This window comes from Topomyia yanbarensis, chromosome 3, assembly GCF_030247195.1.
Source record: "Topomyia yanbarensis strain Yona2022 chromosome 3, ASM3024719v1, whole genome shotgun sequence".
Classification (NCBI taxonomy): Eukaryota; Metazoa; Arthropoda; class Insecta; order Diptera; family Culicidae; genus Topomyia; species Topomyia yanbarensis.
The window spans coordinates 99,136,199-99,155,830 of NC_080672.1; the positions used below are offsets into that span (position 1 = coordinate 99,136,199).

Sequence of the window (19,632 nt, forward strand, 5' to 3'; positions counted from 1 at the left end):
TCGATGAAGAATTTTTTCAATATTTTTGTGAAAATCACTCCTAAAACATTTTTTGTAGCATTTGTTTTTAGACTACAGCCATTTACAAAAAAAATAGTAAAAAAAAAGTTTGACTCTTTTCAAAAGATAGTCTAGATCATTTTTGGAAAACACAATATGCAAAGTGGTTTTTAGTGACAAAGTTCTCATGTACAGAAAGTTTCATTAAAATCGGAGAGGGTGCTGCCAACATTTGTTCGAGTTGGCGCGAAATTCGTCAGCGATAAAAATACAGTGTAAACAATACACTTAAAACTACTTCTACACAAATATTCAAGAGAAAATACCCAATGGGTTATTTTCTACAGCGATGCAATTTGATATGGGACATGCTTTATGATAGTGGTGAATCATAAAAAAATACATGAATATTATGATAAGTAGAAGAGCCCTGTTTAGAAATATTGCAATAAAACTAGGAAAATCAAATGAAGATTCAATTTCTTCGCTTAAATCTAATAATATCACCCAGGAACTTTAATTCGCCTGTTACTAACGTTATGTATTATGTGGCTGCGTGATTTTTTCGTGTTTCCAACACTTGTTCGACAAACTGTTTCGAACGGAATTCGAATGACCCACTGAAAATCTTTACTCAGGGCAATCTAGTTTACCAAATTCGTAAATACACTTGTCTTTCTCGTTTTCTCCACATTAACACGCTCTTTCCACGTTGGTAGGTTGTGTATCAGGTATATACAGCTGTACATATTCAACAACAGCATGTTAATTCGAACTACTGGAACATCGTGCTCGAATTCCAACATGAAGGTGTTTATTGACTGGTCAAACCCGCATCTACACAGAGGGTAGGCACGACGAAGACTGACTTGCGTTGATTGACTCACGGCGGGCGAGTGATATTGATTTCTTCCAAGAAGGTCAACTGACATCAGCCCGACTGGATGCCTACTGCTATAGGAGTCAGTCAGTGTCAGGGTGATTATAACACAACGAACGGATATGTGCCGGTAGTACACTAATGGGGACTATGCTGTTCATTAGTCACTGGGTGGGTGTCATTAAATCGCTGCAGAATGACTCTTTTGCCGGTTTGAATGCGTCGTTAGCCGAGCTAGGCTTTAGGCGTACACGTTCTAATAGTAAAATATTAATTTGCCTACCTTGATGGAAAGGAAAAATTCGCCTGAATGAATTTAAAACTCAAACCAGCTAATATTGTAATTTCTTTGTCAAAATAGCGGAAAACTGTGTGATTACTTATTTAAAACACAAACTCCCATTGGCAATCAGATTACAAAATCCTCTGAGCTGCGTTTCAGGTGCTTCCGACCGCGGAGGGGTTTAGTGGAAACAGATGTAGTGAAGGTCAAATTCACGTACGAACTACCGTTCGTGTTTATAGTTTACTATTTGTGTTCATCTCTCGACGCCAACAGATCGTCGACGGGTGGTTTCCACGAGGTCACATTCGCGTGGGAGTGTTTATAATGATGTAAAGAAACATTCCACAGAATTTCACGCCGAGTGAAACTTTTAACGGGAGGGAAAGGTAATTTTCCAACCAACCATCCCAAGGATTGGGTTTCTGTTTTCGATCGTGTATTTTTAGCACGGATATTTTGATATTGTCGAATTCGAATCGTGTGCAATGTATAGTTGTTAAATTCTGACAAATGAATGTTTCAACAGAACCGTTTTCAACATTTCAAGTTCAAATTTGTTTTTATTGCGTACGCTGGTAAACTAATCAAATTGCCGTCAGACTTAATTGATAGTTTTACTGTTCCCTCTCAGATGATATAACTTCGTCTGCGAAAATACTATACTCACATCAGTCACCATAAAACACTGTACTGACTCAGTTTCGACGTTACAACATATACGCCTGCCGTCTGCTAACAGTCGCTGTTTCTAATCAACACCATAGCATCTGACGCTAGATGATATTGCGCACATTGATGACCCCTAGGCGCCATAAGATGGCTCCACATGTGTATACGATGTGGGTAGAGAACGCTTTTTAATTAAGCTTTAATTGCATTTTGATCCCGCGAAGCTGCATCCTCCGGAAGCGTTTTGTTTTTGCATCTCCTCCCCCAGTCAGTTCTTTCCGCCATCGCGTCGGCAAGCGAAAGTAATGGTGTTGAACCTAATGTCACTTGAATGATCGAGGCGGTGGTGGTGTTCTAATGAGGAGACATCAAACCAAAAAAAAATGATTGACCTTTATATAAAAGGGTAAACCGAGATAGGTGGAACAGAGGAAAGTTGAAACAGCACCCATTGATTACTTTCAGGGATATGTAGCGTATATACAAAACGAATTGCCAGATCTCTGACAGTATTTTTTCGCAGGGCAGTTTTAACTCTTCTTTGTTTTAGATCACTACCCCTACATACCAAAAAAAAACTCAGAACAAGAGAACAGCGATAAGAAAAACTACATTTTTGACAATGCTCTGATATTGTATGGCAACACTTCCAATGTTACTAGTTGTTTAATTCAAAACAGAAAGTCGTTCTCTTTATAAGAGTTTTTTTTTAATACATACTGGTCATTAGTGTTGGAATACGCTTATCACCTACTCTTTTTATTCACTACCTCGTTTGATAAGTTGCAATTGCGTGTTTTAGTTAGTTATGTTTCGTTTTCCCGCAATTGAAGAGGGGATTTATCCACCCTTGACAGTTTTATCTATAACTGGGAGCAGAGGTGGGAAAATACCGGTTGAGTACCGGTACGGTAAACCAAATTTTCACAAGTGTTTATGTTTCCTTTACATTGTGTGCGGTCTTATCGCTGGTTGTGTTTATACGAGACACGAAAACCAAACCGAGTTTCGTTTACACAGCACCGCGGTTTGGTTTTGATTTTCGTTTACCGGTGCACGAGTATGGGAAGGAAACACGAGAATAACGAAACCAAACTTCGGTTGTGTTGCGGTTGTGTATTCGGGTTGATGTTTATCGGCTATGCTAGTGCTGCTAGTATTTTTATTAAGAATTCTAAACAAATTTTTTTATAATATAAGGTATATTTTCAGTAATTGAAAAAATGACTTCAGACATATTTCTGTTCAAATAAATTATGTTCGTGGTCATGAATGGCGTTCCTTAACTCAATATTGCGACATTTTCATAATGATTTATCATCAAGAAGTTTGCAATATGGGTATGTTTAGTATGGGAAACTGCCCAAAAATCGAAAATAAAAAGGAAATTTAATAGCCTCCGCTATTTTTATACCTATGATAGCAGATCAAAATTTAAGATGACAGTATATTCAAGATATTCTGTCATCTAGAATCACGCGACATGGACATTTTAAATATAAGAAATATGTCAAAAGATCGCAAATTGATGCCTGCCGTCATTTAAAATCTGAAATGACGAGCTATATTCAATACTACTGGTATTCAATAACGTTTTAATGGTAAAAATATCATGAAACAAGAGTATTTTTGGTATCGAAAAGTTGTGTAGAGATTAAAAATTGTTATTCATCGTCATTTTGCATCCCAACATGGTGTTATTTTCACGACGATTAAGCATTTAAAAGCGTGTATATTTAAATAGGCATATATTTCCAAGGAAACGAAACTTGAATTGCGTCGTAAATTAGCAATTCAAAATGGCGGCCTATTCATGATGATTTAACAACTAGCATGTGTACATTGTGGACCAATATTCACATTAATGATTGAAGGTCGTTTTACATGTTTTGTTGTAATGAGACAGACAACTTCGTGATTGGACACAATGTGAACATTTTTTTTATTCAAATAATTGCGCAACATTTTTAAAAAATTAATTGTTCTGCAATAGATTTACATACACACATTGACTTGTATCGCCGGAAATATTTTAAAGAAACTTATTTTTTAATGGCGGGCTATAAAATAAAAGTATTTTTGCTATTCGTTAGTTGGTTGCTGTTCTCAATGAATTAAGTTTTTTTGCAATTGAATAATTTAGTGGTAGTTTTCTCTAAACTCGAATGTTCGCGACCAAACCTTCTAGATGTTTCAAAACGATGTACAGTAACAGTAAAAATAACAGAAATACGTATTACCAGCACTGAGTAAATAAGAACCTAATCGTGAGTTTCCCCCACTTGCGTCTGAGTTGCTTACGATATGTGAATAACACATACATACACGCAATTGCCTCTGTGCAAGGATAGATGTATCAATACGATGCGCCGTAGCAGTAATAATAATACAAAATACAAAATGCGAGTGTGTGTTCGAGATTATTCGAGAATCGCCTAAGCGCAAACAGACATGGATTAGATCTCATTGATACGACTATTGGCGATATAAATACAGGCCACTTTGAATACATTGAGTGTTAATGTGAAGTTTCATGTGATTCAAGTCATGTTTAATTGATTTAATTAATTTTATTCATTTCATTAATTTAATTGATTTTATTGTTTTTGTTATTTTATTGACATCGCTGATTTCATTGTTTTCTTTAATTTCAATTTAAACATTTTGACATTAACATCAATTTGTATGCTCTAGACAACTTTGCCAAATCAAACATATCTACATTTCATGGTTCAGCATTGAAACAAACATCAATTGTTGAACTTTTAACAACTGCTCAGAACCAGCCATTTCGATATTACCCCATTAACTCTCAACAACTAATTGACCTCAATTCAGTTGTCTATTCGGCAGCACTGCAGACGAATTTACTGCTTCTTCTTTCAACCGAAGCACCGTGTACAGAAAAAAAACCAGGCTCGGTTTTCTAATGCCAAACTGAAACTGCTGCTGAGAATACATCAACACAAGTTGAAATTCGTACACACATGTAAACGGTGCTGAGTGGCTCGGTTTGGTTTTATAAACTGAGAGTCGGTGGAGGTTTTTCTTTCGTTTACCGTGTGAACGAAATCCAAACCGAGTACGATGTGCATCACTCGTTTACACGTGTTGAGATTTTGGGAACAATACCAGTGTATGTACGTACCGGTTGGTTTTCTTACCCACCTCTGACTGGGAGAGGGTGTCTGATCTACTTAGCACTTTACCCGATTTCAACATGGAAATTTAATGAATGTCACATTTGCTATCGAATTTCAAGTATTGAACTATCCTTTACTGTCTTAATCATAATGATTTGCGTTCTTCTTCTGCTTACATTATAAACAAACTAATTAAATCGCAACAAAACGAATAGGGCGTATAAGCCAACTGCCAAAATTCACTTTTAGCGAAGACTCCATATCAAGAAGACTAATATCTCTTTCCTTCCCCCATACAAACGAGAAGCGACAGAGGTTACAGCGCCTCTATTGGAAGAAGGGAGGAAGCTTTATGTAAAAATGTATATGTGTGTGTGCATCACTATGGAAAGTACCACCTTTACCCGCAAGTGGCGTTGCTGTTACTGTCTCCAGATTCTGGACAGAGTTGCCAGTCTTCTTGATATGGAGTCTTCGCTTTTAGGGAAAATTTCGAACAAACCGTTATGGGACAACCTCCTCTCTTTTGTTTACCATCAACAGCTGTGGTTGGCAGGGTGGCCAGATAGAATTCCTTAATATCGGTAGGGTCACTAAAAGTTTATCGGTAGGCCGGGTTGTTGTCCCAAAAACGTAGTGTTGACATAGAATTCTCGACAAACATATGATTACGGCCTAAAAGCCAACTGTGAAAATCCACTTTGAATGGAAATTCCGGACAAACCGTAACACGCCTATCACAGATGTTGGTAGTAAATGAAAGAGAAAAGTTTTTTCTTTCATAAACTGTTGTGAACTGTGTTCGACTAGTAACGGTTTGTATGGAATTTCCATTCAAAGTGGATTTTGACAGTTGGCTTTTAGGCCGTAATCATATGTTTGTCGAGAATTGTAAAATACTGAAAACACAGATCTCAGATCAAATCCAACCCAAAAAAATGAATGTTGAGTAGGATGTGTCCAAAATCAATAAAAATCGGTAGTTTTCGGTAGGGATAACAAAATATCGGTGGTTTTGCCATGGTCGTCTGTGAACCGGTAGGGAAGACCAAAATCGGTAGGACTACCGGTAAATCGGTAGGTCTGGTCACCCTGGTGGTTGGCGAGTAACGGTTTGTCCTGAATTCAATATTAATTCTTGAGCGTTTTTTCAAAAAGACATATCAATATCAATTCTTCAAAAGGGCTAATGAAATTTTTGTAAACAAACTTGTTTCGCTCATTATTCCGCTGTCGAGTTGAATTTCATGAAAGATACATATGAATCAACATCTTTACCCTTGATAGAATCAATTTTAAATGTCTTCTGTGTTGAAAATATAACAAATTAAGAGTAATCAGCAAAACAAAAGTTTGTTTACAAATCTTATTAGCCCTATTCTAATGTTGATATGGATATCTACAATGAGTGACTCTCTTTGTTTACTTCCTCTTTAGTCACTATAGCACTTTTCACTTATTTTACAGTACAGATCGAAATACGGTGATTTTGACTAGCATATTATGCAAAGAGTTGCGGGATAAAAGTTAAAACGACTGAATTATTAACAGAAGAGAAAGTAAACAAAGAGAGTCACTCATTGTAGATATGTCGTTTTGAATAAAAGGTCTAGAATTCTTCGAAAGGGCTAATGAGATTTTTGTAAACCAATTTATTTCGCTCATTATTCCACTGCCGAGTTGAATTTCATGAAAAATACACATGAATCAACATCTTTACACTTGGTAGAATCAATTTCAAATGTTTTTTGTGTTAAAATTATCACAAATTAAGAGAAATCAGCAACACAAAACTTTGTTTACAAATCTTATTAGGGGCCATCCGTATACCACGTGGACAGTTTGGGGAAGGGAAGAGGGTACAAAACAGTCCACGCTTGTCCATGCAGAGGGGGGGGGGGGGGGGGGTATAGAAATAGTCCACGTGAACTCATACTGATATTTTTTTCTCAATGAGGTCGTAATACAAATTTGCATCATTGGCATAAGCGTTTGATGTTTACCTTCAAATCATTCCAAAACTGTAAGACACTTAAAGAGCTCCTAACAGTATAGCATGTCCACGATATCAGTGAAAATCAACACCCAGTAAAGTGTTGCTCCTAGAAACATTTGATTAAATCTTCTATATCGTTGTCAACAACTATTTTAGAATTTTAAATCAAACTGTTGATTTTACACGACACATTTAAAGTACATAGTTTACTCAAATTTTTCCCCAAATTTTGTGTTAGTATGATGAATGCAAAAAAGTATCTTTAAATGGCTGGCGTCCAAGAGGGGCTAACCCACATTGTGCATTTTGTACAGGAAATAGAAAAAAACTTCCGCATTTCCAAATTAACATAGTTATTATTGTAAAAATACACGATTTTATTATTAGTTCATTGGCTCATGCTGTCTAGAAAATATAAGATCATTAAGGCTTCATGTAAGTTGCGGATAAAGAATGTTTGGTAATTTTTCTTATGTTCTTTAACCATGATGGTAACATTTTATTAAACAAGTTTTTCATAGTAATATTATGCATAATTTTAATTATTTTTGATATTATATAGTTCTTTGCATGAAGATTGTTTTCTATTTAGAAGGGAAAAGCCATTTGTGAATGGATATTCCTCTATCACGGGTAAAATCTATTTTCTTTTAATGAATGGTGTACATTCACATTTTTGGTTGCAATTAAAGTAATTATTTCAAGTAAAACAAAATACTTCTGTTGTACCTATTTAGAGTCATCCCTGTACCTAATATAATAATTGTCATTGAGAAGATATTGAAAATATTTAAAGTACATATTCGCAGTACTTAAAATACTTTGCATATTTATTTGCATACGAGTACGCTATACATAAAATCTCTTTTGCAAATTTTTCGAGAATTTTCGAAAAACTGCCAGTAATTAATGTAGTTAATGGTAAGTGATTAGTTAAGTACGACTTTTGACACTGCATCGTATTGAAGATATAGTGCTTGCCTCTAGAATCAAGTCCCATTTGAAGTAGGTTGATTACACATGATGGTTTTGAGTCCGATCTTCTTCCAGTAACCTTCCCGATTTTCAAAGAAACGGTTTCGAATTCCATTAACTCAGTACTTAACTATCACAACACGAAATAGGAAAGGTAGAAAGCTTATATCAAAATAGAATCATGAATAGTTCTGTTCTTATCATGATTATGATTTAAGGAACAATTCTAAAAATAGGGATATATTAGTTTTAAGTTACACAGTCCAAATACTGATGAATATGCTATGAAATAAATCGATCAGAATCTGCATAAAAGAAATGAAACACTAATTTTAAAAAATTCAAAATTTTGCGAAAGAGAAGAACTTTGCGTGAAGCGAATTGATCGAAACTTGTGTATATTATAACTTATCATTTCAATAACATTCTGTAATTTTTTATGCCAAAATATCGACAAACGACTCGGAGACGAAACTTTTTGTAAAACACGATTTGCGGTGTTACTTCCATTCAACAACTACTTAACAAATTTCTTTCAAAATTTGCAAATATCTCGACAAACATATGATTACGGCTTAAAAGCCAACTGTCAAAATTCTCTTTGAAAGGAAATTCCGGACAAACCGTTACTGGCTAACCACAGTTCATAGCAGTTAATGAAAGAGAAAACTTTTCTCTTTTGTTTACTACCAACATCTGTGATTGGTGAGTAACTGTTTGGCCGGAATTTTCAAAGAGAATTTTGACAGTTTGCTTTTAAGCCGTAATCATATGTTTGTCGAGATATATTCTATGTGAAAAATACCTAACCCCTACGTTGAGTTTTCGAGATAATTTTGTAATTGACGGGATTTTTTACTCACAAAAAGGCGGAATTTTTCGTGGAAAAAACCCCTTAATTGAAAAATTATCTCGGTTTAGGTATTTTTAAATGTTATTGAAATGATACACTATAATGTACAAAAGCTTTGATCAATTCGCTTCAGTCTACCCCCCCCCCCCCTAAAGAATCTCAATTTATTTCAATTCCAGCTTTGGCATAAGATTGATATTTTGAAAATAATAAATTAACATTTGTCTCCCAATGCCCATGGCAGAAGCAACGAACCGCACAAATACTTCCTGCACTTTAACGAGCGTCCATTCTGTCGATGTTCCGCCGCAGCGATAAGGAAGCTACTAAGCAGTCAAGCAGATCGAACGTCCCGACGTGTAAGTACATAGTACAAGTTCAATAGCAATCGAAGCCGGTCAAACTCAAAGTGGCATTAGGTGTATAGAGCGGTAATAACATGTGTAAAACAAAACAATTTGCGGTCACGCGAACGCAAGCATTGGTTTTACGTATGTGAGCCAACCCAGCGCACCTCTGCGAACCTTGAAATGTCTTGACCAAAAGTGCATACAGCGAGGCACGCCGGAACAAGCACCCGCTCCCGGTTTAGTCCAGCGACAAAAAAGAAAATAAAAGAAAATCGATTGATACAACATTTGACAACACTCATTGTTTATTTATTTGTCCTAGCTCAGCATAAGCTGGGCATACAATCAAAATTCTTTCGATAGATGCACCGTTTCGCGATACGTTAAATTACTGGTTATTGCGGCCTTCAAGGAAAACTAATAATTGTATTGAACGATTACTTCGATCAGCTTGTCTTTGGTATCGTACTTTAGCGCATTGCCTTTTGCGGATTTCTATCGGGAAGTGCAATACTGCTTAATGGTCAAAGAAGCCCTATAGTGTGGTGACACTGAATTATGAACCGAACCATGGCTACTTCAAATATGCATGAACACATAAGGGTAAAGCGTGTATGTGTGTGTGTGTGGGTGTGCAACTGCAAGTGAATGTAAATCAATATTTCTTACCGTTTTCCTCATTGACAAAGAAGCTCCAGTGAAAGTAGGTGGCATTTTACTGCAACCATAATGGGCTACAAAATGAAAATGCTTGATTAGTGCTATCTGCAGTTTCGAAGGAAAAAGTTTTAATAAGTCATGAAGTCCAGGTGATGAAACACCCAGGAGCCATAAGTTCCGGTTACTCCAGTGTCCCATATGGAAACTTGTCAGTTTGTGCGCTTTGTTAAAAATATGCTAAGCCCGGCATCAACAGGAACAAGTATCATAACAGCATAAAGACCGAAGCAGCACAACTGGCATAGTGAACATAATAGTGCCAGCAGCGAATACATCATCACATACGGCTGCGATAACATGCCAGAAGTACGAGACTTCCTGCGCGGAGTGACGATCAGAATTCGAAGAAACCGTCACATTCCGAACTTCTGCTGGAGTAAGAAAGCGAAAGCGGAAGGACGTAAGTAGACAATATTTTTCATTTAGTTTAATGTTTATTTAATATTTTGCAAAGTTATTTTATGAGATTTGAGACTGATTTAAGTGTAGTAATGACCCATCGTATGTAATTGTATATCTAAAGCAACAAATTTCTGGATCATATCTGCTATACAATAATAGCATCTTGCAATTTTCAATTCCTCTTCATCTTTTTTCCCATACTTATTTGGACATAATATGATAGCTAACAAAGCTTTATATAAAAAACTAAAAGTTTTAACATATCTAGTTATAATAGGTTAAAAACGGTCTTCCCATGGACATCGAAAAGTTTGCACCTGTATACAAAATTTCGTGCACGCGTTTAACCTCAAACTTACTTTGACTTTGTGTATAGGTTCGCCTCGAACACCGAACCCAAGCGAACAATGTACAAACTTAGGTTTAAAAACCGTGTACGTACACCGTGTGCGTACACAAGAACGGCACACACAAAACAGAATGATTCAACACTAGTGATGATGAGTGATAGAAAGAGAAAACTAGTGTCAAGAACCTGTGTGTACGAACCTGGTACATACATGGGGTTCCGTTGTGCAGACGAACATGTGTACGTGTTTTGGTACGCGCTAGCGCGTTCGAGTTTGCACACAAAATGTGGGTTTAAGATGAGCACAGAACTAGAGCGAATATAGTGTTCGATGTTCATTTGGGAAGTCTGGTTAAAAATGTTAAAATTCTAGAGACAATTCACTTGTAAAGCTTTTCAAAATATTAACGAAATTAAATCCTTTTTAATCCATAAAACCAGCTCCCGACACTTTTGTAAGTATTATGAACACTCTTGATTGACAAAACGACCAATCAGGAGCTGGTTCAATATTCAGGTTAAGACTGGATCAAATTAGCTCGCGATTGTCTTCTCTTCTCTTAGGAATATACATACAAACGTCCACTCCCAAACAATCATGAATCGTCCACGCTCGGAAGCCTCCACACTTGTCCATTCGTTTGGACCATTCTAAAGGAAAAAACTCATATACACTACATGGAAAAAAATCCGTTCATGACTTCATGAACAACAGGTCATGATTTCATGAACTGAAAGATTTACGTAAACCGTGACCAAGTTCCTGAAATTATGAAAAATAAACCTTGTATTCATGAAACTATTTGGTTGGGTTACTGTTGTTGTTCCAAGGACATGTTTAGTTTTTGCTGTGATTCTTGGTCATGATTTAGGAATATACAGCTGACAATCAAACGTTATTCATGATTTCAAGAGCTTATTCGCGGTTCTTGTGATTTCTCATCACGTTACCGTGCTATTTTATTCATGAGTTTTCTATCGGATTTTTCTGTCGGACTAACTGGATTGAAGCTAATGATTTCCGGATCTTAGTCGCGGCTTTCGTGATTTTTATTCACGTTATCGTGATAATTTAGTCATGAGTAGAGCGATTCACGTTCATGATTTTAGGATCTTAGTCACGATTTTAGATATTTATATTTTCGTAACGAGTTGTGTGATTTGTGTTTTTGATGATTTCAGGATCCTAGTCACGATTTTAGATATTTTTGTCACTAGATGCGTGATTTGTATTAATAATTTCAGGACCTTAGTGACGATTTTCGAAATTTCTGTTCGTGATATTTTATTTGTTTCAAAGAGCAATGTAACTAATGTTCATGATATCAGCCGTTTTATCATGGTATTCATAAATTCTTTTCGCCTTATAGTGATCTATTACTTTTTGGTTACGATCGATTTTTTTACTCGGAATACACGTGTTTGACAACTGCACTCCAATTCCCAGTAAAAAAAAATGCGGGCGAACATGGTCAGGCGATTTAAACAGTTTGAGCCTGTGCTAATTGCCCCTAGGAACAAATGCAATTTGCGAATGCGATTTAAAGGCAATTTCAATACTTAGACAAATTTTCCGGCGGCTGAAATGGACTTGGTTGTTTTTGCGCTTTTCAAACATGGCGGTTCATGTTTGGCTCAAGCTTAAAATAGTTTTTTTTAACAATTGGCGTGTTCTCGCTTGTATTTTTGTTTGTCTAGTGCACTTCATTTAGCCACCGAATGTGGGTAATTGTGCATCGTGTGTAAATATAGTGGAACAAGATCTCTGACCTAAAATCTTAATAAAAGTCAGATTGTGGTAAGTTTTGGTGTGCAATACCAATTTCACCGTTGATTCTTCCTATAGTTTGGTGGTGATTATCTAGTGTAGTGATAAGTTTATGTGAGTAGATAATGAATGCCCAAAAAAGTATATTTTGTAATTTTCATATTAGGCAATTAAGGGCGATTAAATGGCGCGTTCCCTGGGCGATTTGGTGGCGATTTAAGGGCAGGTAGAGTGGCAAAAAATGACGCCGGCAAATCGCTCAAATGTTGCATTTAAAATAGCCCCCTAATTGCCAGCAATTTGCCAACAACTCGCCCTTTTTGACTGGTCTTAATTGCCTTATATGAAAATTACAAATAATACTTATTTTCGGATTCGGAAAAACGCAAGTCCTTTTCAGCCACCAGAAAATTTGTCTATGTGTTATAATTGCTTTTAAATCGCATTCGCAAATTGCATTTATTCCTAGGGGCAATTAGCACAGGCGAGTTGAGTCAAACGTCAAACTATTTAAATCGCCTGACCATGCACGTCCGCATTTTTTTTTGACCGGGAGGGCGTTTAAATAGCGCGTTCCCTGGGCGATTTGGTGACGATTTAAGGGGGGGGGCAAAGCGGCAAAAAAATGACGCCGGCGAATCGCCCAAATGTTCTATTTGAAATAGCCCCCTAATTGGCAGCAATTTACCCTTTTTGACTGGGAACTGTATCGCGTCGATCACTGCGCTACCTACAAACGTTTGCCAGACGTGTTTCAGAGTCTGATTTTTGCGAAACTTCAATAGAGAGTATTTACAGGTTTTTCGAATCAAGCCTAACCGTCTGTTATCTGTGCTAATATCAAATCCTATATGTATAGAGATATAAATGTTAGTAGGTGGTTTTATTCATAATGACGTACATGCAAGAAAATTTAGCATATGTAAACTAGAATTATGTGTCACTGAATCCAATCATTAATTATTGTTTATCACATTAACCAACAAAATTATTGGCTTGAAATATTTAATATACAACAAAATTCTGCTTTCAATAAAACATTTTTAATTTTAATATTCTTTTAAGTTTAATAAAAAAAAATGTTAAAGAAAGGGAATGATATTTTTTTATTAAACAATAAAAAAGTTTTATTGAATTCAATAAATAAATTTATTGTCTCCCGACCAATAATTTTATTTATTGAATTCAACCAATATTTTAATTGGACCTACAAATCTTTTTTCTGTGTGTGCAAACGGGAACGCGCAAAAAAATGTGCACAATAGAAACATTGCCATGTCACGTGATGTCACATACACAAATTGCCTTCCAGTGGCAAAACCAACAAAAAAAATCACAAGGGAATGCACATTGCACATACAAACACATGAATATTTATGCCCCTTTGCGTTTGTTACCCGATATGTTGTAAAGCCGCCTTTCGCCAGGAGTGGTTACATTTCCCACAAGCCGCAAATATATCGCAACAACGCAACCAATTTCAGCGAAAAAGTCCCAACGGTGCTCGCAAATGTACACACAGCCCATGTGATGAAAAGTAATTCTCGGAGGAAGCTACCTTTATCACTACATATTTGCTCACATTTTTCCGTTCAAACCCCGGACTGACGACGAGCGGTGAAGAAGTACGGTAGTTTTACCGTTCCTCCTGCTTTTGCGCGACAGGTGAAGCTGCGAATAAAAATAACGATGCGAAATAATCAACCAAAGAGGAAAAACCAAAACAAACAACCTCGTGACACTCACACTAGTAGGACACATCAAAAGCGCAGAATAAAACACACACGATCATAGAAAGGAGTTCTCTCGCAGTTTTATCGCTCTCTGTTGTTCCCGTTTGCCCTATAGATTTGATCCCTTTCAGCAAGGTTTTTGTGAGTGATGGTTGGATGCATGTTGATATCGAATCGATATTAACTTTTCTGACTATCAACATATATTTCACATGGAAACGGTTTGAAATTTGTCTAAGTTTCAGAATCGCGTAAAAATGACATTAGATAAACACTAAAACGTGGCAATCCTGAGACAAATCTTTTTATAGCACTCGACTGCAATATTTTGTCAATGTTCGTTAAATTTCTAAAACTTATTTAGTATTTACGTCCCGGATCGAGAAAAAGATCATAATGACGTTGAACTTATTGTTTACATCCTACATTCAGTATAAAAAAATCAGTGGTTACTTCCCTGTTGTTTATTTCCCTACATTTTTGATGGAGACATTTTTGCAATGTTTACGTTATCGTGTGGCTATTGCTAGGCTAAAATTGAGAAATTGATTAATTACGCCGATAGTGGAATTTGAATTCGAATCCAACCATATCGATATCGATAAACCCACAAAGAACACACGTCAATTTATTCTCAAGCGTTTGAACTATGTAGAAACAAATAAAAATTATTTTTATTTGGTAGAAATTAATAAAGTTTGACTGACATTGATTTCAAAAAGTCCTCTACTGATGAGATCTGCGAGTTACACTTCATTTTGTGGTTTTTATCCAATAAATCTTACGAGCTAAAAGTTAAAAGTTAAATGAAATTCGGATTACGCTCGGACAAGTTTCACATCTACAGTCCATGAATACGTGACAAATGAAATTTTATTTTAAGTCACGTAAATAAAAACAAACAAACAAAAACAGTCGATGACTGTAGAAAATCCTTGCAAAAGGGAAATTTTCGTCCTGTCATCGCGTTCGCCCAGCTATAGTAAAATGAGTGATGCGCCAGTGTTGTTCGAGAATCAACGATGTGTGAGTGCGCGTAAACAGAGGCGATTCACAGCGAACAGGAGAGAAAACGAGAGGGACAGCATTGTGGAAAATAGTCCTTTTCCAAAATAAAACCCAAGGAGGACCTGACATTTCGCGTTTGAGCTCCATGACTGAAAAAAGTGTTTTCTTGCTGTGCTCAGATAAATAGTGTTTTGAATTCGGTTTCCGATCTAGGAAAATGTGCAAAACAGCTGTTTTTCTACCGAATTATCCTGCTAAAGTTGTTGAAATAAGTTGTAACCACGAAGTGGGAATCGTTTCCTGGTGAAATTGAATGCAGGAAAAGGATTGCAAGCCAAACATATGCTTTTGGGAGGGTGAGCTCAAAGAAAGCCCAGATTTTTCCTTCGGCTGCCTTATAGTCTCGTGAGCTGAAAAGTGAAAATTATCAATTAGTTGTAAAGTTAAGTGGAAAACTTGTGATACTAATTGTTAACTAGTGGTGCAAATGGTCGAATCAATTTGGAATATAGTCATGAAATATGCCATAGCGCTGCTACTTTCAAGCGGAAGGAAATATTGATCAGAAAGACTATGGTTGAAAAAAGTATTTTCCGAAGCTATGAATAAACTATTGCTCTCTTTAATCGGCGCGACGAATGCCATAATTACGGGCACTAATGAGTGAAAGCTACTGATTGTGTTAAGACACGCAAAACGATAGCAGTGGAATATTCTATTTTGACCAGGAACAACAACCAACCGAGAATGGCCTTCCACCATATGTATCGTGCGCTGAGGCTGCGTCTTGTGAATCGTAAGATGATTGGCATTTTCTTTTTGTTTAATTTGAAGCATAACATTTGTAAACCTACAGATAGGTACCTATGTAGATAATACCACAATCACTCAGACAGATCGATATTCCTTGCATCATGAACCTTTCGCAGTCAAGAAGCGAAAGTCAGAGGGTATCCTTGCATTGAAAACTTAAAATAGCTTTCACCACAACCGCAACGGGCGGCCTAAGTGGAAAGCTATACCGTCCAGTTACTCGACCCTGCAGGCGTATTGCATAGACCAGCATCTGTACCGGCAACAACCTTCTCGGGTTTAGGGCGATGACTATATTTTAGGTCTGAGTTCGAGTTTTTGTATTGTTTGCCACGTCCATTTGATTCGCTGTTAAATTTTCTCACTATGATTTAATAAGTCACCGAACCGAGGTTTCGGGTTGAAATAGGTTCGCTATCCTAGCCGTGTGGCTGTATACGTCGAGAATGTAAAATGGAAATTGTTTCCACCAACGGAACAGAAAATAATCACTCGAATTGTTGGAACCTTCAGCAGGGATGCATAGATATTAGGGTGGGGCAAAATGATCGTTTTTTCAGCACAGCACTTTTTTGGTTCCTTTTGGGGTCCCAAACAACTGTGCAAAATTTGTGGTCGATTGGTGTTGACCCGGCGTGGCGCATTGCGTTTGAAATTTGTATGGAGATTAGTATGGGAAAACCTACATTTTTGCATTTTTAATTCTACAGACTACAATTCTTCTTGCAGTATGTCAACAAATAGATAGAAGTATAGTACAGGACATGCTGAACAACTTTGCCGAAGGGTGTATGGTGTTAGAATGTCTCTAAGCCAAGTTATAGCTGTTCAAAGTTCGATACATCGAATTAAATGCCAAAAATCATTTTTATTGCCAACACTGCGGATGTACCAATGGTATTTCATATAGCATTCCAAGATAACATTATTTATTTTAGATTTACCACATTGGTACATACCAATTATTCGATGAATCATTCAAAAGCCTTAGCTGAATTTCATGAGCGTAGGTGGTTGAGCAATAGGGAGTAGTGAGGGGTGAGGGGGGGGGGGGGACTTTAAATATGTAGAAATTCGAACTGAAATGTTGTCGAGTTGGAATGTTCAGACGAATTATTTCAAAAAATTTACACAATATCCTACGCATAATAGTAACGTTGAAATAAAACATACTGTATCCTTTTGCCTTGACTTTTATCAATAAAAGATACGTTACAGACTGAATCAATTGATGTCGAGTTGATATGTCAGAGGATTGCATTGATTATATTTCAGTTTAATACGCACTATGATTTGATGGGATGCTCATTTCGATGCTGCTCGATCACCTGAAGCAAAAATTGATGTAGGGATCTGGTAGATTTCATGTTGAAATCCAGAAATTAGCTGCACGCCTCGTGATCGAACAGCATAGAAATGAGCATGCTATCAAATCATGCGTATTATACCGAAATATAATCCTCTGACATATCAACTCGACATCAATTGATTCAGTCTGTAACGTATCTTTTATTGATAAAAGTCAAGGCAAAAGGATACAGTATGTTTTATTTCAACGTTACTATTATGCGTAGGATATTGTGTAAATTTTTTGAAATAATTCGTCTGAACATTCCAACTCGACAACATTTCAGTTCGAATTTCTACATATTTAAAGTCCCCCCCCCTCACCCCTCACTACGCCCTATTGCTCAACCACCTACGCTCATGAAATTCAGCTAAGGCTTTTGAATGATTCATCGAATAATTGGTATGTACCAATGTGGTAAATCTAAAATAAATAATGTTATTTTGGAATGCTATATGAAATACCATTGGTACACCCGCAGTGTTGGCAATAAAAATGATTTTTGGCATTTAATTCGATGTATCGAACTTTGAACAGCTATAACTTGGCTTAGAGACATTCTAACACCATACACCCTTCGGCAAAGTTGTTCAGCATGTCCTGTACTATACTTCTATCTATTTGTTGACATACTGCAAGAAGAATTGTAGTCTGTAGAATTAAAAATGCAAAAATGTAGGTTTTCCCATACTAATCTCCATACAAATTTCAAACGCAATGCGCCACGCCGGGTCAACACCAATCGACCACAAATTTTGCACAGTTGTTTGGGACCCCAAAAGGAACCAAAAAAGTGCTGTGCTCGGTTGATGTGGCTATGATTACGTTTTTCCATATAACAATGCCCCACCCTAATAGATATATTAACAAATGGAGAATTATTAATAATGATAGTGCCCGTGATGTGCTTTTAGTCTGCCATTACAATTAACCCTTTCCTGCTTGTGATGTCTGCACAGCATCATAACTTTAAACAGCGATAGCTTTTGGTTTCCACAAGATTTGTTTTAAAAAAATTGATTGGATTCCGTTCAAGCAGTTCAGGCAAAGGCAAAAAATAAAGTTAGTAACTTTTTGGGCCTGGTTCTGGGCATTGGATTATAATAATGAAGCAGCTTGTAGCACTGCGAAAGAGGAACATATCTTGATCAATAAAGGTTTTTCGTGTTTCATGATCCTAACAGTTCTAAGGAAAAATAAGGTTCTAACCAAAGTCCCTCTAAACAAGGTCCTAGCATGCGTCAAAACTTTTAGTGGTAGTGAGCAGAGACAGCTTATAAAACGTGGTATTGATGACGTAGACGCTACCATTCGCCTTTAGAAACCGTCACACATACGATCACAGAGATAGTTTTCGTTTTGACGCATGCTAGGACCTTCCTATATAAGGACTTTGGGTTCTAACTACCTATATGTGATAGAAAAAAGTTGGCAATGAAAGGGTTACTTTGGGAAGAATTTATAATAACGATTTTTAATAACCAATACACAACCAAACCAACATGGCCTCTCTTGTCTTATTTTTTCAGTATTTCGAGATAAAAAATATGCTTAGTTATTTTGAGAATGGTTATAAATATTGGTTGACAAATATTCTTTCTAATTCTAGATCTGTTTGGCCCATGATTGCCCAAATAAATATGTTAACTGCCCATGAAAATCGCTTTTTACGTATTTTTGTTTCGGGCCGTCAGTCACAATAAACGGAGATCTTAAGAGTACTAAGCTAGCAGCTGACTGCGATTAAGTTCCGTAAATATGATGCGTAATGAGCATTTGGAGCTGCAGTGCAGTGCTGAACGCAGAGTTTGATAAATTCATTAATGATTACAACACAGCTGAACAATTTTACAGCTGTCTTAATACTTTGAATAAACTCTGATATAAGAAATGGAATAATTAACGGAATTGGATGGAATTGAAGCATTGGGTGGTATACATCGGGCCCGAAAGGAAACCTTCAACTGAGACCTGGTGTCAAAATGTTCAGCGCACAACCAGGCAACGTGCGTGAGGTTGTGATAGTCTTCGCCACAAGCCCAAAGACTACTCTTTGTAAAACAAATGCGCCGCATATCTTAATTATGATAACCACACGACTGTTTCTCCAGGTAAAACCGAAGAGGGTATATGTCCTCCCGAAGCTACCTTTGATACTGCACCCCCTCAAAGTCATTTTCGGTTCTAGTCTACCTTTGGACAACATACTTTCGGTTCGGTAGCTGACATTCATCTAGCCATGTGTATTTCAAGTTATGAAGACACCACGACTGTTCCTCCAGGTAAAAGCCAGGAATGTATATGTTCCCTCGAAGCTAGACATGCAGATATTGCCTCCG

The 19,632-nt window shown here is 36.8% G+C and overlaps 1 protein-coding gene across 20 annotated transcripts in view; it reads left to right on the forward strand.

Annotated features, from left to right (window-relative positions):
* Nucleotides 1-19,632, forward strand: part of LOC131691630 (probable phospholipid-transporting ATPase IA) — a 256,852-nt gene that overhangs the window by 131,788 nt on the left and 105,432 nt on the right. For 4 of the 20 annotated variants that reach the window (XM_058978181.1, XM_058978176.1, XM_058978179.1 and 1 more), the window contains exon 2: nucleotides 9,842-10,272. The exons of 13 other annotated variants lie outside the window; for them this stretch is intronic. In XM_058978181.1, coding sequence (XP_058834164.1) covers nucleotides 10,170-10,272 — 103 coding nt within the window. In that variant the 5' untranslated portion in view covers nucleotides 9,842-10,169. Of the gene's footprint in view, nucleotides 1-9,841; nucleotides 10,273-15,257; nucleotides 15,929-19,632 lie in introns of those variants that run through there. 3 more of the 20 variants (XM_058978180.1, XM_058978177.1, XM_058978183.1) reach the window with 2 other exon arrangements.